General features: G+C 29.9%; 1 protein-coding gene across 1 annotated transcript; it reads right to left on the reverse strand.

Annotated features, from left to right (window-relative positions):
• Positions 1 to 11,906: 11,906 nt before the first annotated feature.
• On the reverse strand, positions 11,907 to 14,786 carry LOC130943315 (universal stress protein PHOS32-like). Its single transcript, XM_057871140.1, has 3 exons — positions 13,750 to 14,786; positions 12,353 to 12,402; positions 11,907 to 12,198 (listed from the first exon to the last, which is right to left on the reverse strand). Exons 1-2 carry the CDS (start codon positions 14,459 to 14,461, stop codon positions 12,395 to 12,397), a joined length of 720 nt encoding a protein of 239 aa, XP_057727123.1. The 5' UTR covers positions 14,462 to 14,786; the 3' UTR covers positions 11,907 to 12,198; positions 12,353 to 12,394.
• Positions 14,787 to 22,263: the final 7,477 nt, after the last annotated feature.

The raw sequence follows: 22,263 nt of genomic DNA on the forward strand, positions 1-22,263 counted from the left end.
ATATAATAATAAAAAAGAAAGTCGTACTAAGCGAGTAAAGGTATCTTAAGAGCCTCAGAAAGAAGTTGTGGCTGAGGGAGGCTCTCCCAGAAAATCAGCCAGCCATTCATCAAACAACCATTCAAATTATTGGAATTGGAACACATGGTAAGGAGCGCGCGTAATAATTAATCTATTAATCATCCTCTAGCCTAGTCTAATCACATTATTTTAATTGAAACAACGTTGAATTTTAACCAAGGGAGCTAGCTAGGGGATAAAAACGAGGCGCTTGCAGCTACAAAAAATAATTACATTACATAAAGTATAAAAAGTAATAAAAATAATAGTTGCATGTGTATATAGTAGCGGGGGTAAGTTCATGTGGTGGAGAATGATCGGTGTTTATATACGGTGGTGGATGTATGTATGTATGTATGTGTGGATTTTTCTCATATGCTTTGTTAAGAAGAGTGTTTGTGTTGATTGAGGGCGAAAGAGGGTGGATCCTGATCCGTTACGATCTGTGTGTGTGTGGTGTCTTTATTGTCCTTAGATGCATCTCGCGTACGCGCTGACCAATGCGCTCATTTTCCTCTCAAAACGACAATCGAATATTTACTGACTTTTCACCCATTCCCTATTCAGTATTCCTATACAGTATCCATTATCTAAGATTTTTTTCCCCTTTTTTCTTTTTCTATTATTTTCTTCTTTGTTCTGCTTTCTTTTTCTTTTGGACACGTTCAACACTTCAACCTCCGGTCGCATGGTCAATGTCATTTCGCGTTTTGACCAAGTTCATACGCTACTCTCTCCTCGTCTCATCAATTATTTATTGAAATTGATATTTAAAAATAGTTAAATAATTCGATAATTATACGTACATTTTTATTTTCGAAAAATGTATGTAAATTTTCTTTTTTATTATTTATATTATTATACTTTGATATTTCAGAGCATAAAAATGGGAATTAAACTTTATAAATTATAAGGATCTTGTTAATCTGCATTCTAAGAGTATATTAAATATATTAAAATTAAAAAGTTCTATTATTATATTCTTAAAATAAGTTTTTAGAACACAAATGATCTAATTCCAAATCATAATTATTGGTTTATTAATTAATCTTGTAGAGCTAAAGTAAAGAACTTGGATGATAGACTCATAGTGCTAGTTAACATAACTTGAAGCATCGGAGAACCGTGAATTGTTATATAAGTATTAAATTTCTTCATGATTGATAAGTTAGCGGTGCAAATTTAATAACAAAAACGATTCTCGTACGGACACGGTGCTACATTCAATTTCTCACCAGGTATACATCAAACGTTAACTTCACATAGTTGGATCTCTCTAGCAAGTACAGCTACTATTTGACCTAACTTATTCTATAAGTAAATTTAAACTATTTTGACAAAACAAAATCCATATTTATTATTAAAAAAAATTATTTTTAGTAATTATTTATTTTATTTTTAGTAGTAATAAAAATAATTGCTAATATTTTTATTGGTATTTACTCATTAATCATTTTATGTTTTATCATTAAAAAAATTTAGTAAAAATTATATAATTATTAGTAAAAATATTTTTAGAGACTGCAAAAAGTATATAATTATCATTATAACATGTACTAATAATGACAAATATAGATATATGTTTAGGGAAGTTATGTCAAATAATATAAATGTTGAAGGATTTGTGTTGTATATATGTTGATTAGTGTTAATTGGTATTCTCTTTGTAGACATGACGACAAGTAGCAGAGGTGTCATGAATAAGTCTTGTGGTCATGGTAGAGGGAGGATTTCCACCGGTACTTAAAAACTTCTCAGCCATCACCCTCTACCCCGATTACTTCGTTGACCCTTGTGACATCACAAGCAGGTCTACCGAACTAGCAGTTCATCATAGTCTTAAACACCAACTATGTGACTCATTCTGCTACGCCCACTTCTGCCTCCTACAGCTCCATTGACAGAGTCCGCGGTAGGTGATTCCTCTAATGCGTTCCAATCAGATGCTCCTCCACTACTGTCTGTCATATGGATAAGGATTTGGCCTGATGACATGCAAATGTGTGTACATACTATTTTAAGGTCTTTTATCCACAATCTATTTTGAATTTGTTAAGTTTTATGTGTTTTTATGTGTTTGCTAATCTTAAGGTTTTCATTGATAGGTTTGCCCCCAAATAACAACGCATGTACATAGGAGATCTCCAATGTGATTAAGTCCATATACCGATATACGTTAACCTATGGTCGAGCTACACGAAGATTCTTGCTAAGACCAGAGAGGGGTGGTTTCAGAAGTGGGGGTAAGAACCCAATATTATTGAATTAACTATATTTTAACTGTATTTTATTTCGACTAGCTAATGTAGTTGAATTACTTTGTGCATGAGAAATTCATACGGGATAAGAAACATGATATCTTGATCAGCAAGATCTACGACCACCAGATAGCTAGACGACTTTAGTAGATGATGCAAGACGTTCGTCAGGGGTGCGACCACCTCACGGTTTGGCTCTGTCCAAATATTAAGAAGGAACTAGATGTCTATTTTAGTACTGAGAAGGAGTTCAAGTGTTGCCTTCTGACGAATAAAACTAACAGAGCTTCGTTGAGGTCGTCGAAGTATATCGGTGGATCGGCGACTTTCATGAAGACGAAGAGCAGGCTGGTATATAGCTTGGTAATCTCTGTTTATCATTACTTGAATTAATTGTTACTTGATTTATTTTATTAGTTGGTTTCAATATGTGTAGTATAAGTCGTTGGAACGTGAGGCGACATTAGCGGAGGCCTTCAAATATACCCATACATTGAAGTCTAACAAGGAGAGATTTACTGATGAGCAGTCTACCGCACATTATGTAAGTTTCAATTAATTCTAAGTTGGAAATGTATTCGATTTAAAGTCAATCAACTATCATCCTAATCACAATGTGTGTTACATAGGAGGACTACACGCAGAGATTGGAGGTCGCGTCCAATAATCTCAGCCTAGTGGGGACGATACTGGCTCCAATGTCTCAGTCGTAGATCCTGATAGGGTTTGGTATGAGACCGCCTCTGTGTCCTACAAGAATCATGTCTACGAGTTGGGGTCATTTTTCGCCAGTGGCCTCCGCACCTCCAAATTAGTGGCTTCATCTTCCTCTACCTCTACCACCAGCCCTGTCGATCCCGAGGAAGTTGTCGACTAGAGGGAGGAAGTGCAAAAGCTCACATAGGAGCTTCACCAATAAGCTAAGCAATCTGAGAAGAGGAACAACAAGCTTCTTCCACGTATAGAAGATACCGTTGCCATCAGGTCGAAGCTAACGGAAAAGCTAGAGCGGCTAAAGTGTTTGCAAGACCAGATGGCGGTATACAACGACCAGATGCATGCTGGAGGCAGCGGCGCTACTTGTGGGGCGCTAACATCAGCACCTAGTCTACTGTCTCAACAAGGAATAGACGACGACGACGATTGCTGGGATTCGTACAATTTAGGGATTTAATTTATTTTATGTCTATTTCATTGTATTATACTTTTTTAACTTTGTATTATATTCATATCTTTGATATTTAATAAAATGGTTAGTTGATTTATGATAATTTTGAATTTGTGCCCTAATTTTGTAAACAACAATTTTAATTTGACTACTAATTATGCGCTAAGTGTGCAAAAAAAAATATGCCGTCAAATTTTCAGTAGAATAATCTGACGGTAATTAGGCGCTATAAAACATAATATGGCACAAAACATAATCCGATGGTATCCAACAGTTTATTTTCGTCACATTAATTGCAAAATTCGACGCAAAATTCGTCGGTAATTAGCATCAGACGAAATAATCTGCTAATAAAAATTTTTTGGCGTCGTTTATACTGTCAAATTCAATCTGACGATATTAATTACTGACGGATTTATAATAAATCCAGCGTTAAATCCGACGGTATTTACCATTTTTCTTCTAGTGATATCGATGGATCAATACCTGAAAAAGAGCCTTAATAAGGGATAAACAAAAAGACAATAATTGAAATTGAATAAAAAAGATAAATTAAAATTTAAAATAGAAAAATGAAAGGGACAAATTGAAACTGAATATAAAGAGAATCACTCTATTTTTTATTCAATTTATTGACATAACAAGAAAATAGAGTCACTCAAGTTAATTTGTCCACACCATAGTTCAAAAATTGAATGAAAAATAATTACTCAACTTTCTACCCAATTCTTCAATACAACAAAAGAGAGACTCATTCAATCTTACTTATCCACACACTATAATTTCATCATGAAATTAAAAAAATACTTTGACAATTTTCTATTTTCTCTATAACGATTATAACAATTTAAAAGTTCTTTATAAATTCTTATTAGATTAAAATAAAAAAATTCTAAATCCACTAACATAAAAATTAATTTAATAATTAAATAAACAAAATTAAAATATATAAAATTAAATAATTAAATATTTTAATATTTAAAAATATAAACTAATAACTAAAAAATAATACTTAAATTCTTCGTATTAAAAACATTTCAACCACGTATTATGAGGCTTTGGATTCTCTCACCATATGAGTTAGCTTTTGTTGTAATAATTTTCTTAAAATATTGTAATTCATTATATTGGTGTCGTCATTGAAAATTGGCCAACCAAAAAAGACTACCTATAAAAAAATCTGATCAGTGGATGATTTTAACTGATAAAAGATCGAGTAAAGTACCACTGAATAAAATATCGTATAGTAAATCATTGGGATGCCAACTCTTAAAGAGAGATGCTATGTTGTAAATTTTGTGGGACTAATACTTAAAATAGTTTCACATACATGAAGAGCCAACACTTGAAAAAAAGTCTTATAAAATATAAATTCTTTTGTAGTAATAATTTTTTTAAGATTTTGTGGTTCATTACATTATCATAATTATTTGTTTATTTAATCATTCAAAAATAATTAATATAAAACTAATAAAATAAGTTTTTTTAATTAATTCCAAACTAATTAAATAATTAAAGACAACACATAACAAATTTAGAGAATGTATATGTACTATTATAGATAAAAAACGAATAACGTCATATCACAAATTATATTCCAATCAATCATTAAAATTAATTATTATATATTTATATATAAATATGTATATTATTTAATTAATTTTTAATATATATTTTAATTTTAATAATTAATTTTAGTATATATAATATTTAATATGATTATCATATAAATACTATTATATTTGATCTCTATTATGTTATGTTATTATCGGATCACTTGATATATATCACTTTATAAAATTATTTGATCTCTAGATGTTATGTTGTTATTATCTGATCAGCTGATATATATCACTATAAAATTTTATTATATATAGTTCAATCTCATCTCATACATAATGTATAATTCCGTTGTTTATATCATGAGTAATGAAGGGTGGTGATGATATGGGTTTACATGACCATAAAACAAAAGAAAATAAATTGATATATGATTCATTTATTAATGCCACCATAGAGATCTTATGGCCCATATTTTGGTGCGAGGTACTAGATATTTTAACTTATGTAGTGTGGAGGATATATAAGTAGCTAGCTCTACTCATATATATGAATTTGACTTATAGAATCAAAAATAGAATATATGTGGTGAATAGGATTGGGCAACTAATTTAAGCCATGCGGTTATAATAATGTAGCCCCACAATAAAATATGCTTGAAATTTCTCATAACACAAAGGAGTGAAGATGAATTAGGCATATGCTTTCGATATATATGCATGCCAAGCCGAGTACACGTCACGCATTTCCTCACTACTTTCCAGCATTGAATGTTAACACATTATGGGAAAGTATTGCAAGGGCTATAAAATTTCACCTCGCATGATGATCGAGAATACATGGTTGAGGAAGCTATATGCTATATGCTTGGCTGAGTTTCTTTGCCACGCGTCCGAGTAAGTAGTGGAGGTTATAAAGCTTTGTATTTATAAGACTGACACAGTAACATGCATGATGCATGTATATATGTAGGGGATATATTTCTTTCTAGTAACACCTAGAACATTCTAGTGTCCTTTAGTTTACAAGTTTATACCCTGATTATTATAAATAGATAATTGTTTCATAAATAGTGTTTTTATATAGAGGAATAGGAGCAATCCCGTTAAAATTCTATTCCTAATCCATGATCATCATATCATTAGAGTGCGTTTGGTTTAGTGTTGGAAACTTCAAACACATATTTAGTTTTTCACAAGTTTTACTTTTTTTTTTTAGCTATTTCTTTTAATCATAAACACAAACATAATTCTGTAGTGTAACCTACCTTCACCAAAAACTTAAAATTCTAACTATTGTCATTCGCTTTTTTCGTTTAACCATTAATTAAAAAAAATTATTTCTTATCTACTAATGATTCGTCCTTTATTATTTATATGATAATTTTTATTTTTTTTATAATATTTATTTCTGATACTCTCTCATTTATGTTATTATTATTTTTGGTTTATATGAGTTTCTTTTATGCTCTTGTTATTTCTTTTTTGAGCATAACTTTTTTTATATTGTAATTCTATTAATTTTATTAGAAATAATAAATTAAATAAAAAAAACTAACATAAAAATATATTAACATCATAAGTAATAAAAAATTATAACTAAAAAAAATTAAGAGTACAAGAAAAAATATTAGAACTTATTTAAAGTATCTAAGATAAAATAATAAGATAATATAAAATAATTATTTAAATTTATATATTTTTTAGTAATTTTTTATTTAAAAGTGATTTTGAATAGTATAATTCAAATAATATTTAGTTTATTATAATCTATTTTGATATAAATGTTGTCAAATATAAATTATATTAACACCAACTCACTTTTAATTAAAATTAATTTTACAAAATCAATTTTATACAAACTTCCGTTTATAAACCTCAATCCAAACACACACTAACTAACTGTTTGTATCATTTTACGGTGCAAGTCAAATTCTTGATAGATTTCGTGGTTTTGTCGACAAAACTTTTATTTATTGTTAGAGACATAACCGGTGATGAATCTAGAAAATTTTAGATAAATTAATAAAAAAATATTATTAATATATATATATTTAAATCTTAAAATGTATTAGTTAGTCAAGTTTCTAATAAATAAATATAATTAACACATCTAAAAGTATATTAATTTAAAAATATTTTTTATTTCAATGTTTTGGTAATATTGCATGAGTAATACATTTATTATTAATACTAGCATTTAGTCAAGCATCTAAACTCCGTCAAATCATATTTTTATTGATTATTTTTTATATGATACAAAAAAAATAATAATAACTCAATAGCTAAAAAAATTTATAAAGAGTGTAACTCGGATGAACTAACTAATTTAGAATTTTTATTATTTTTTTTATTTTGGTGTTTGAATATTAATTAAAATTATGTGAAAGGGTCAAAAAAATTGTAAAAAAAAAATAAAAATTTAAATGAAACAACTACAATTCTCTTTATATATAGGTATAGATAAAATAATATCTTTTTTCTGTTAAGCAAATATTCAAACAATTTTTTGATATTTAATTACAAAGTTGACATTTTATAAAATTATAGTAAAAACTTTTTTGATGAAAATAATATTAAATGTATAAAAAAATTAAATTAAACAAAACAATAAAAAGTAAATAAATGATATATATTATAAAAAAATTAGATATTAATAATCTCATTTATATTTAAAAGGTTAAGCTTCACTTTAGGTAATGAAATAATTATATTATTATTAGTTATTATTATTTGGTTTAAATTTATATATTACAATAATTTTATTTATTGTATTAATATCTAATAACATAAATGTTTCTTATACATTATATTTTTTCTGAAGTGTGAAGGCAAATAAATTATTATATTGGGATAATTATCTATATATATATATATATATATATATATATATATATATATATATATATATATATATATTATTGAGCTTTTAAAAATTTAATGGGGGCAATTGCCCCATCCTAATACATGTAGATCTATTTTTGGAAATAATTATTTATATTTTTTATTAGTGTAAATTAAAAAAAAATTGTATTATGATATGATATTAAAACTTTTATGTCTGAAAGATTTAGATCGATTTTTGGTGAATCCAAAAAAAAAATCTAGCATAAAACAAATAAAAAGAGAAAAAAATTATCTATACAAAAATTTAATGTCTTTTATTTAAAAAAACGTGTTAAAAATATAATCATTCATATATCTTTTTTTAATTTAAATTAAAAAAAATATCATGACACTTATCCTTAATTATTGTAATTTACAAAAAAAATATATATGACATATATAATAAATCAAAAAATTTTCCGTTACCATTATATAAGTATTTATTTAAGAAAAATGTTAGAAAATCAATACTTTTTATTAATATTAATTAGTATTTTAGACAAATATCTTATTTTTATATTATTAGAATTTAAGATTTATATTTTAAAATTTAGATATCATAATTAGTTTTTAATATTTAAAATTGACAATATTAACAAAAAATAATAAATTTTATTGGTCATATAATATTATTCTTTATATAATTATATCCAATAAAAAATTATTTCTACTTATATTTTTGGAGGAGTACTTCTTGTAAAAGCATAACTTAATAATATGTTTGTTTGGTTGTGTTTTTATTTCTTTTTAATAAAAAATATATTTTTTATCGGTTCACCTTTCGATGCTTGTTAATAAATAAGCAATACTACATTATTAATTTATTACTACAAATTTTATTAATAAAACAAATCTTAACTCTTTATTTATTATATTTTATATTAATATTTTAAATTTTAAATTCTATTAAAATTTAAAATATTATATTTTTTAATTTTAATAGCAATTTAATTTTCAAGAAACATTACACTCTTTATTTTTTTCATAACAGTTTTTTGTTTAGTCTGTGTTTCTAAAAATAGTGTACATACATATACATATCTGGTAGAAGAAAATTGAACATCCATCCACTTGATCGCTAGTTAGATTTTAGTGTTGATTGCATATAAGACAACATCATTGCGAAGGTGGGAAGATTTGCCCAATCAGCATGCATAGCATGAGCAAAGATGTGGTAAAAGCTAAGCAGCCAACATTTTCATGTGCCTCACAACACAAAACAAGTGAGTGGCACTACAAATCTTCATGGAATTGGGTTAGTGGCCGAACGAGAGAAAATCATTGTCCATCTTATTATGCCGTAGATATGATATGATGAAAGCAAGCTAAGCCTTATTTAGCACACTAAGCTAATTTGCCTGCCATATACCAACATAAAAAAATCAAGGAAAATATTTTGTTCAAATGTTCAATTTATGGTAATTTCATTCCAACACTCAACCTATTATTATTGAATTTGGTACTACGATCTTCAATATAACATATATTTTCTTTTCTTTTATTCATTCTTGAATTTTGTTGGTCAAATGGAATGAAATGGGAGGTGATCGGATAAGTTATTATTTCACACTTATTCATCCAAATGTCAGTGTTTCCCAACTCTTATTAATTTTATACAAAGAAATGTGTCAACTCACCACCTTTATCTTACACTACGTGTGAATTTACATTAGAACCTTGGAATTCCAAAATTATGGTATACATATTGATAGAAGTTGTCAAAGAAGTATTTGCCAGAACCCAAGTTTATAAGTTTTTAACTGAAAAACCAATTATGCTTATTATACTTAACTTATTGCAAGGACTTTTCCAGCACATTCACGTCCATATCAGATGTGACAAAATTCGAGCCTTTTCATTAAAATAGATCTACGGTCAATCATACTTTGAAAAGATAAGGGGGAAAAAAAAGTCGCAATGCAAATTTAGCCACTCTAATTGATAATAGTTAGGCACAGTTTTTTGCCAAATTTCATCCGTGTTAATGTACTGTTGCACCTTTATGTCATAATTTAGCCGTTGAATCATTGAATTTTCGTTGCCATTTTGCCATTGGATACTTACCTACCTTGGTAGTGAATGGTGAAGTCCTCTTGAGTGTTAACAACCTAACCATTATATTCTTGATGAGTTAATTACCAATTTGGTACGGGAAGATGCTGATAAAAAGTTTCTAAAAGATGTTATCAATAAAATAGTTTTTGAATAATTTAAAAATACGATAAAAATAATTAATAAATATAATATATTTTATACGTGACAAAAAAATATTTGATATTTAGCAAATAACTTATCCTTTTTATTCGATTTTTTTTTACAACTTTTAAATAAATATTTAGGAGGTGCACAAAAAAAAAAGAACAAAATTTAATCTCTAGAATTTTTTTATTTATAAAAAAAATTAATCATTCACAATCATAATTTTTTTTAAAAAAATTTACTTGACATAAAATTATCAAATTTTATAAATAAAAAAATTTATTTCTCTAATAATGCTTAAAAAAACTAAATCACAATTTAATCTTAGTATTATTTTTTATAATATATTTAATGTTTAATTATTTTTATTATATTTTTAAATTTTTTAAAAACGTATTTATTATTAATATCTTTTAAAATTTGTTTTATTAGTGATATGAATTTTTGAATATTATTTTAACAGTTTACTCTATTCTTGAACATAGCTTGCCTAACAGGACAACTGGACAAGCATAAATTATTGTAGTAGTGCTAGTTCAAACTTGTTTTTTTAATAAAGACAAGATTTCACGAAAAACATTGAAATGTTGACCACATAAACCAGATCAGTACCTCATAAATGATTTAATTGCAAGACTTTAAGTCAATAAATTACTACTAGCTCTATTCCTCAATTCTACAAGTAAGAGACCCACAAATAGATACTAGTACGACGTATTCAAATCAGTGTGAACTGAAGTTGAGATTCCCTAGTATTAACAAAGTTCAATTTTCACACAAATGAACATGTCATTACTCATTAATTTGGGCTACTGCTATGGTGCACCGCACTTGACAAAGTGTACCATACAACAAACAACGCCTTGTCCTACTGGTAGGGTCGGTTATATGAATCAAACGACGTTATTCAGCTCTATCATGTATTATATCTACAACGAGACTGTTTACATATAGATTTCGTTTGACCACCTCATGAATGATCTTTTTAGATTTTTCTCTGCCTTTCATCCTTTATCCATCCTCCATCTCATCTACCCTCCTGACTGGGTGCTCTGTCGGTCACCTTCTCACATGTCCAAACCACCTGAGACGCGATTCTACCATCTTTTTCACAATGGGTGCTACTCCAACTCTCTTCATTTCTTATTTTATCAAATCGCGTATGACCGCTCATCCATCTCAACATCTTCATCTCTGCCACACTTAGCTTATATTCGTGCTTCCTTTTGACCACCCAACACTCTATACCATAAAGCATAGTCGGTCTTATAGCAGTATTTAAAATGCACCATACACTGCCACAATTTTTTTTTTAAAATTTGGATTGAATGTGAGATGATCACCTTAAAATAAGGTTGGTTTGTGGGCTTGTAAATATTTATCCTCCTCATTCTGCCGCCACATAACAGGTTTGGCTCGTAACTCCTAAGTGCATCGATTTTTAAATGGCATGATACACCAACAACGATAAATAGCTAGATACTGAAGTTCAAAGTTAGGCTTTGGTTTGTAGCAAAAAAAAAGTTAGGCTTTGCTTGACCAAATAGAAAAAGTTGGGCTTTGAAATTAAGATACTGTTTCTTGATCACCTCCTGCAGTTGTTCTGTGCACATCTTTCTTTCTCCCTTCTTTCTTAATCTAATTTCCTTTTCTTGATTCCTCGTTCTATCCACTTTGTGTAGAGATAGAATTTTGATGGTTATATAGGGATTAGTAATTTAACTTCATAGTTCTTGAGAATTTGTGGCGAGACCTCTTGATAAGAATGTTCAATTCAACTTTCCTTTGACATAAACTACAGAATGAAACAGGTATTACATAGCTGATATGCCAAATGAGATTTTTTTTTTCGCTTATATAAAATGGTTTCCAAACACTGAAGTTGAAAGATAGCATATTCAAAGCTTTCAATGAAGCATTGAAGCAGTGTCCAAACAAACTTGTACAAAGCATACAAATGCTTAATCAAACAAACAACCGCTTTAAAATGTATAATTTGTCCAAGATGGTTCTCAAATTTCACACGTCCTTCTTCTTCAGGCACATGCCTTAACGCTGTAACTCCTTTCTGAAAAACAAATTGAAGACGCGGTAATTTTAAAGCACAGTTCAATTCATGATAATACATCACAACATTTCAATGGGAGTCAATAACAGCTAACTTCAAAACTTGAGGGTAAAATGTTTAATGATAAAATACAAACGTAATTCATGCATATTACCTGTAGTAAGTAGGATATTGATATTGCTCTCTATTCTTCTTATCAAGTATCTGTTCTCCCGACAAAAATATATATGTAAAACCCGAGAAAAATTAGTCAAACTTAAATAAATAGATAATTTCATAGTTTGGTGACCTCTTAATAAAAACAACGATATTGATTATGCTTACAACTGGATACAAGACCATGTTAAATTCTTAATGCAGTATAGCCTTGCCTAAGAAAACTTGAACAAAATAAAAAATTATATCTATCAATCTATGAGATACCTCTTTTTTTGCAAAAACCTCAGTTTAGGAACCTTTTTGGTTTGTGCTAAATAGCAAATTAGTTCAATCCAGCTTCCTAGTGTCTATAGTTTCTAACCACATAACATTATTTAGTGGAAGTACAATAGAAAAGAATGAAATGATCAGTATCATATATGTTAGACATGATTTTGTAATGAAATATATTCATGAAACACATACTGAGATTTGGATTGACAACTAACAAATATGACCTTGGCTAGCAATGTTTGCATTGTATACTATACTTGAGAATAATATATATCATCCTCATCAGTCCTATGAATTGTAGCCTCATATCAAACCATTTCAAGTAAACCACATTCAAAACTTCCAAAAGTCCAGTGATAACTACTCAGAACTTATATAAAAACTTGCAAAGCAATACACATTTTATTGAATTTAGAATTCAGAATGAGAAAGAGGTCAAGATAATGGAATCAGTCTTCTTATGGAGAGCACCCTGCCCCTTTGATTTTACATGGCCGTATTACCCTTGGTTGTTATCGTGCATAGAATAGTACAGTCCTATATAATTTATCTCCCAAAACATTTGAACATGAACTACTTCAAAATGATAGCGTGAAATGCCAGAGAAAATTTGAACAATTTAGAAAAACACTTGAACATGAACTACTTCAAATGATAGCATAGGCATCACCACTCCTAAGCTGAAGCTAAACAGAAACAACAATAACCAAAAAGCACCACCTAAGTTTAAAAAACTAAAGGAATACTAATAAATAATGGCATTTCTAACTCCTCCTGACATGATCCTCATCATTTTCAAACTGCAAAATGCAATCTAACCTCAGGCTCAAACTGAAAATTCAATTCCACAAAGAAACCAACCACACCAACCTCAACCCTAGTCATGAATTCTCAAAACCCCCCAAACTGAATTGTTATTTTGACTCAAATGACAATCAGTCATCAATAGCTGCTTTGTACTTTTCAAACATTCAATACATCAGCAACGTTTTTAATGCAAACTCAAGTATTAAACCCTTAAGAATACAGAAACAATCACTTTCATTCTTCTGAATGAATAAGAAAAGCGTTGACTAACAATATTTCTAGTGAACAGAAGCTAAAGTCGAAAGTCCAAACCTTTGTGGTGTTCATCCTGTGCATCATGATACTCCTCAACCTCGTGCTCCTCCTCAGGCACAGGGTGAAGAACATCCCCTTCATCCACAACCTTCCCCTGAGCACTACCAGCACTACCAAAACCACCGTTACCACCGTCCTTCTCGTCGGGGTACCTCACCACCACAACGGGACAAACACAGTGATGAACACAGTAGTCACTAACACTCCCCAACCTTCCACCCTTGGAAGCTCTCTTGGAAGCACCAAAACCCCTACTCCCCATGATAACAGCACTAAGCCCTAACCTCTCGACCTCCAAGCACAGCCTCTCCTTCATGTCATGGTCCTTCACAATGTGGATCTTGAACGGGATCTTCGCCTCTACCAAGGGTTCCGCAAGGTCACTCGCCTTCGTCGCTGTGAAGTTATCGAAATCCTCCTCCCGCTTCTTCTGCTCTGATTCCGCCGATTCCGAGGATTCCTCTCCGCCGCCGCAGTCGACGGAGCCCCAGTCGGCGCCGTAGAGCACGCTCGTGGGACGCACATGCAACAGGATCACGGCGTCGCCAGGGCGGAGGTAGTTTTGTACGGCCCACTGGACGGCGTAGGCGCTCTCGTCGCTGAGATCGACGGCGATAGCGATTTTGCGGTTAGAAGCGGAGGCCGATGCGGCGAAGGGGGAGCGAGGGGAGAGAGTGGGAACCGGACGATCCGGTGATTGCGGCTTCATCACTCTAGTCTTACTACAGAGGGAAACACAAAAAACCTGAAATTACGGTTTTGGTCACCGGTGACAGAACAGAGAGATTTTCCTCTCTTTCTTTTTTTTTTAAGTTATTGGAGTGTTTGAGGGAATTGAAATGATAATGCGAGAAGGTTCTGTTTCTTTTTTCTCCGAGTGACTTCAATAATTTATCAGTTGCTTTCTTCCTTCCCTGCCTTCCCTCTTCACTCTTCATGCGTTAGTCCTAGTCGTCACTTGTCAGCATAGAAGACACTATCCAATGCATCCAGAAGGGTGGATTAGTCTTTTTATTCATTTGGCTTATTACCTAGCCTTTAGACTTTGCCCTATTCATCTTTCTTTATGTGTTTAATGGAATAATTAATTGCTCATTATATATAAGAATTTATCCATTCCTATCCACTCGTCGGAGTTTCTTATCTTATACAATAAACAAATAATATGTACATGTTACATGAAATAAAATAAGACTAAGAACATGCATTTCGTACAAATATTTTTCTCTTTTCCACTGTAAAAAATATAAAATATGATACAAAGAAAATGTTGTGAAGGGAAGGGGGAAAGATAATCATAAAAATCATATTTTAGTTACCCATTCGCCGGGCCTGGTTGATATATTTTTGTAAATTATTTAATTTGTCATTACATAAACCAAGAAACCATGGATTGTTTATGTTTAAATCCATCATGGAAAGCTCGCGAATTTCCTGGTTCCAAGTTAGTCATAACGCCAAGTAAATAAATAAACAAACAAATTTGTTAATGTTGGGCAAAAAATATTTGTTTTCTTTTAAGGGAAAAGGCTAACAAGAACAAATTAAACAAGCAAAGCGAATTCAATAAGGCTAGCAAGTTCAGAGGACCATGGAAAACAGACAGTCAGAAACGATGAAACGATACCTATTAGGCTATTAATGAATAATTGAGGGGTTAAAGAGCATACATGACGAACATTTGTTTGCTATCAGTTAGGCCATAGAGGATTCATGCATGGTTCAATTTTGTTCATGTAACATCATAAAATGCGACTCAAATAGTGTTTGTTAAGTACAATGAACACAAGCGCCTGTTATCAAGAGCATTTTTCAGTCACAGCTGTTTTAAGTACTATTGTATCATTAGTTGAATCTGACCTTTCTTTTACATCCATAGTCATCCACGGCCTACTTGATACGGCATTAAATATTAATTGAGTTAATATTCATATAAGTTCGAAAGTTACACTTGCAATATTTAAAATTTCAATTTCTTTAATTTAGCATTCATAATTCACATTATTAATTTCTAATTTTATTTTTATTAATTTAACGTGTTAAAATGTACTGATAACTATTCTATTAGCTAGACTTCTTAATGGTTATCCAAAGTAATAATTAAAAATTTTTTAACCTCAATTTACTTCACACGAAGTATATAAAATTCTATTTTTAATTTCACATAACAATTTAAAAGTTTCTTAGAGAATAAATTGAGATAAAAAAAATTCAATTACCATGTTAAATTACTATTAGAGAGTTCAGATCTTATTATGTCGTTAACTGTTTTGCGATGGAAACAGCATGAGTCACAGATAGTTAGATACTTAAGTTTAGAAACTAAATTGAGTAAATTAAAATTTTAAAAATTAGATTGACATACAAGTTTAATTTTAGATATCAACTTGAGTATTAATTCTATTAATAATATTTTTGAAATTATTTATTAATGGAAGGTCATAATATAATATATGACTTTTATTTAAAGAATTTTAATTTGTTAAATTTATTTAAGATATAAATATTTGATTATTCTTAAATGAAAAATGTTTTAAAATTGTTTTGTTTGGATTTTAAATTTTCTTATGTAGACAGGAGATGTCGATTAAATTTGTATGGATATCTCAACTGAATAGCATATAGCTATATACAACTCTTTTTAAAGTATTTAACTTTTAGATTTATCGACTATAGATATCGAAATAAATACTTGGGCAATTTACGTAAATAAATAAAGTGGGAGAGTTATTTACGTAAATGTGCAAATCTGTATGTTGTTACGATTTTGTGCAAAATGGATTTATATGTAAACCGTGGCAACCCACCACGGTTTCTAAACATGCATAAACCGTGGGAGGTCACCACGGATTAGGAGCAAATTTTTGTAGGAAGAAACCGTGGTAGGTCACCACGGTTTATGAAGGAAATTTGGCAAGCATAAACCGTGGGGAGTCACCACGGTTTATGAAAAAACTTGTTTGCATATAAAACCTTGTGGGTCACCACGGTTTATGTGTGGTAAATAATGGCCAGAAAACCTTGTTAATTTTATGTCCAAGAGACACAACTTATTTTTTATTTTTTTATTATTCTTGTTAAATTTTTTATAATTATATTTTTTATTATTATATTTTTCATCTCAAATTTTTTTAATGAAAAAATGAGAATAAATTAGATTTCATAATTTGTTCTAGTTTATCACCAAGCAGAATTACAAGAACACAAATTTTGTGTCTCTATCCATCAGTGTCTTGTCCTGTCCTATTTTCAGTGTCTTATCCTATTTTATTGTTGAAAACAAAGGCAGCCTAATAAATACACACTATATAGTACATTTTATAAAGAAAAAAAATCATCTATTTCTATTGAATATTTATAATAAAATTTTTTCGTTCTCTTTATGTATTATTGACTAATATATATAAAATTTTTACATGTATTATCAATTAGTTTTTCATTATGTTTATCCCTATTTTCATTTTACACTATATTTAAATATTTATTATACTATAAAAATATTAATGAACATAATAAAATAATTACTTATTAATATTTTTTAGAGTACTCATTAATATTCTTAAATATAATAAATATTTTTTTATTTTAAATTTAACAAATACTAATGTATCAATATACACTTATATGTGAATTTATTAAATCTATATAAAAGATTTAATCAATAAGCATGTTAATGAATATTAATATACCAATATTAACAAGTAATTATTTTATTGTACTCATTAATATGTTATAGTGTAATAAATTTTATTTTATAAATGAAAAAATAAAGATGTATATAATGAGAGAGGTCACCTTAAGCTTAAACGAACTTTTGAGTAGTTTTTATAAGTTCGCCTAAGATTTTGAAAACTTCATAAAAACTCAAAATAAAAAATAAAAACACAGATTCCAAACATTAATGTTAGTGTAATTTATTTTTAAAAATATTTTTTATTTTATAATAGAAAAAATCCAAAAATTTCATGGTGTTTATTATTAGAGTCTAATTTTTTTCTAATTTATTTTACATCACAAATTTTAAATATTTTAAATTTATTAAATTTCATCATCTTAAATTAAATATTAATTTTTTATTTTTTAGTAAATAGACATCAATTTTTTAAGCACTATAAAAATTATTTTCTTAGTATTATCTGATTTTTTTTATTGTACTCTTTCTATTATAAAAATAATGATTTTTATAATAAACAGCTTTGTGTCTCTTGGACATAAAATTAACAAGATTTTTTTGCCATTATTTACCACATATAAACCGTGGTGACCCACAAGGTTTTATGTGCAAACAAGTTTCTTCATAAACCGTGGTGACTCCCCACGGTTTATGCTTGCCAAATTTCTTTCATAAACCGTGGTGACCTACCACGGTTTCCTCCTACAAAAATTTGCTCCTAATCCGTGGTGACCTCCCACGGTTTATGCATGTTTAGAAACCGTGGTGAGTTGCCACGGTTTACATATAAATCCATTTTGCACAAAATCGTAACAACAAACAGATTTGCACATTTACGTAAATAATTCTCCCGCTTTATTTATTTACGTAAATTGCCCTAAATACTTTGTAAGAAATAGAGAAAAATCGATAGCTTTATTATTATTGATCACAATCTTACAAATAAAAATTTCAAAAATGTTTGCTTGAACAATGAATTAAATATACAATTTGAGAAATAATAGATGTTAAAAATAAGAATAAGTAAGATAAAACTGTAAAAAACAGGAAAAGAGATAAACTAATTAAAAAAATTAAAAAACAAACTAAAAATAAAATGATTCTCAATTCTCACATGGACTTGTACCCCATTGCTTCACTGTGTCAGTGCGGCTAGAAACTTTCTTCAATGTGATTTTGTAATAAGTGGTGGAATGGAAGCCCCTCTTTCAGTATATGACTTCTCTTATTTATAGGTAAAATTTCTAGTTCATTTTTCATTGCTTGTAGACTACATAGGGGTGGCAAGCGGGGAAGTCCGCCCCGCCCCGTTTCACCAGAAGCCCGCCTTTTGATGGGTTGGTCCGCCCCGCCCCGCCTTATGAGGCGGTCCTAGAATCCCACCCCGTTCCGCTTAACAGTGGGCTGGTGGGTTGGCGGGCTAAGTCCGCTTAAGCTCCTCTTTTTTTTTTTTTTTTTTTTTTACTATTAACTATTAAACAATATATATAATTTCACAACCATATTAATAAATTTATAATTTTTAAAAGCATAAAAAATTATTTTTTTATATTCATAAACATTAAAATCTTTGTAATTATAAATATCTAATAAATATAATTATAAACCAAGTTTTCATTCAAAACATAAGTATAAATATTCTTTCCAAAACAAAATAAACATAATTTAAATCATAATTATAAATATTCTCTTCAAAGTAACATAAACATAATCCAAACCACTCAATTTTTATCTTCATACTCTTGTATGTTAGGTTGGAGGAAGTTAAATTTTGGCAAAAAAATTGTAAAAATACCCCCTCATTAAAAAAATACTAAGCCTGGCGGGGAAGCCCGCCCCGCCCCGCCAAAGCCCGCCAAAACCTGCGGTTTAAGCGGTACGGGTTAGGCGGATTTTTGCTATTTGGCGGTTCTAATTTTCCAGCCCAACCCGCCTTTTTTGACGGGTTACGCGGGCTGGCCCGACGGATTAAGGCCCGTTTGCCACCCCTAAGACTACACATAGATTAGCCCAGTTCTGCTTCAGCTTAATCTTCAATATATTGTTTCACGTTCTATTTATCTTGGAGATTAAGAAATTTGACCACATTCATAGAAGCGGTTATTTTTTTAGGAGTTAATTTTCTTTAACCTACTTCCATATAGCAATTATTTATTAGAATCAGATTAACCCTTTAAGCATGTTTTAAATGTGATCATTTGCATTTATTTTTATGACCGTCTTTATCTTATTTACCTTTATAAGATTTTCTTAAGTGTGTCATTCACTTTGACCTCATACTACATTTTTTATTATCCCTCTTCTTGAAGCACATTTTATATGCACTATCTTAATTAATCAAACAACTTATGTTAAGCCTCAATTTATATTTTATGGGTTTATTTGGGAGGTCTCAACATTTTATTTCGACTCCTGTCGATATCCTAATATAAATTTTCTGGTCATCGATCATATGGACCAAAGTCCCTTTTATTTTGACTTTCTCTCCTTGATTTACCCATTGTTCAAAAAATTTATTTCAAGTCGAATATCATGTTTTGATCGAAGTTCAATTGAACCAACAGAAATATAATTTCTTTAATTGTTTAAACAAGAACACTTGTTCATAACGAATGTATTATAAAAAAAGCTGGGAGGTTTGGAATTGGTGATGCAGTTATACATACAACTCTTCTGTTTAAATTATGGTGAAAATTTTTTAAAAAATATTTAAAAAAGGTTGTGTGCTTATGTAATAACCTGGATTCAAGTCGGATGCTATCTGCACATAAACTTCTTATTAGAGGTGAACCATGAAAGGACATCTGTTAACTATAAATTAAGGAGCATCAGGTGAAAGAAAAGTTGGTCAATAGCTGTCTATAGAATTAAGAGACCAAAAGAGATTCACCATAAGGAAATATTGATTTTGGGATGAATTAAAATGTTTATGAAATTTCTAGTGGAAGAGAGATCTGTTCCAATAAGAATTGGAATTATTTGGTCAACTTCACGATACTTCACTAGCTGTCAAGTTAACAAGAGAAAGAGAAGATGCAGTCGTGTGGAAGTTTGATAAAACATGACTGTTTTTTACAAATTCTTTTGTGCAGGTTTTGCAGGAAAAAAGAACACTAGCAAAAATATCAAGCTATAGCACCACAAAATTTATTTGAAAGGAATTGGTTTCACCTCGAGTTAAAATTGATACTAAAGATAGATTGTGTAGATTTTGTGTAATTGACATCAGTGAGAATATGTGTGTGTTGTTTGGTAAGGATTTTGAGAGTGTACGTATTCTATTTATTTGTTGTTTGTGAGTTTTTGTATCAGGTGTGGTATTCTTGGACTTCTGATGAGAGGTGTTCTTGGACTATCTCATATACTATTAAAGAATACTTTAAAAGTTGGATATGTGTGACTATGAAGACAGAACTTTGCATATTGTGATTGATGGAATTCTTTATCATTATTTGAAACATTTGATTAGAAAAGAATCATAAAATTTTTTAGAATAAGACATCAAAAATTGCGGATGTTGTTGCATTTTTGTGTAAAAACTATAAAAAATGGTACTGTAAGCTTATTGTATTGAGCTTTGTGTTAAAAAAACCGAATGCATTATACAAACACTATGAACATTCATTTTAGTAAATAAACTTTCTTATAGTGACTTTCCTTATTTTTGCAAATCATTTAAATTTGTTAAGTACGTTGTAGATCACGTAAATTTTGTATAAAAAGATAATGTGTAACATCCTACCATACAGAATTTTATACTTAAGTCATAAAATAGAGGTGGCCAGGTATTATGATCTCTAAAATAATATATATATATATATATATATATATATATATATATATATATATATATAGTTGAAAAGGGTGTATATTTAAGAGTCTTAAAGAAAAGTTAAACAAAAGCGTTAAATAGAAAAGCGCATATCTCTCGATGTCGATAAAAGTAAACTGTATAAGATAAGAATAAAGTAGTATAGATACCTAAGAGAAGAATTCTAAAGATACAGATAACAAAGCTTCTGATTCGGCTCGTGAAGTCAAGACCGGTCAGAGCGTGTGTGTATATATATAAGAAGTCCCAAGGTACCCAAAATACTGTTTACAAAACCTGTTTCTCCAAGTCAACCTCTAAGAGGGATAAACATAAAATATATATACAATGGAGATACAAATATATACAGCTCTACCAAATTAAAACTCCCAAAAGAATAGTTCTTCACTTCAGAAAGCTCCTAGTATGCCTCAGTGAGGTGTCTCACGTCCTGTATCTAAAAACCACAATATTTGTATAGAATAAGAACCGGAGGTTCTCAACATGGTAACGGTTCCCACATAATTAACATATAAGGTCCCGAGAAAGTCAAAGGCGATTCTAGAACTTCCGAAAATAGATTCAAACTTAAAACTAAAACTAAAAACCATAAATAGGCTGAGGTATCTAAGGATTCTTGATTCTATCTCAATTTCTAACGTAACCCCTAAGTTCATCGTCTTTTTTCCAATCCTCCGAAACACCGGTGCATACACAACAATGCATATAAAGAAAACACATGTAGTTTACAGTTACAACAAACAAAACATATAGCAGTTAAGCATAGATATCCAAATAAGCAAACCCAAGTAGTGCAAAACTAAACAAGACACATAAATGCATATGATGCATGCCTTTCCTACTGGCCGTGAGCTTACGTGTTGGTTACTTTGTTAGAATCCAACACATCCGGCAGCTAACCCGGATATCGTCCTCTTGAAAACAGTGGGTTATACACCACCACGAACCTCACCTGGCGGTTGGTACACTACCACAAACCCCACCTTTGCGAGCGGTACACCACCAC

This window comes from Arachis stenosperma, chromosome 8 (assembly GCF_014773155.1).
Source record: "Arachis stenosperma cultivar V10309 chromosome 8, arast.V10309.gnm1.PFL2, whole genome shotgun sequence".
In the NCBI taxonomy this organism is placed as follows: Eukaryota; Viridiplantae; Streptophyta; class Magnoliopsida; order Fabales; family Fabaceae; genus Arachis; species Arachis stenosperma.

Excerpts from the sequence above, each read along its gene's own strand:
- LOC130943315 (XM_057871140.1), bottom strand. The coding sequence starts at position 14,461 with ATGAAGCCGCAATCACCGGATCGTCCGGTTCCCACTCTCTCCCCTCGC.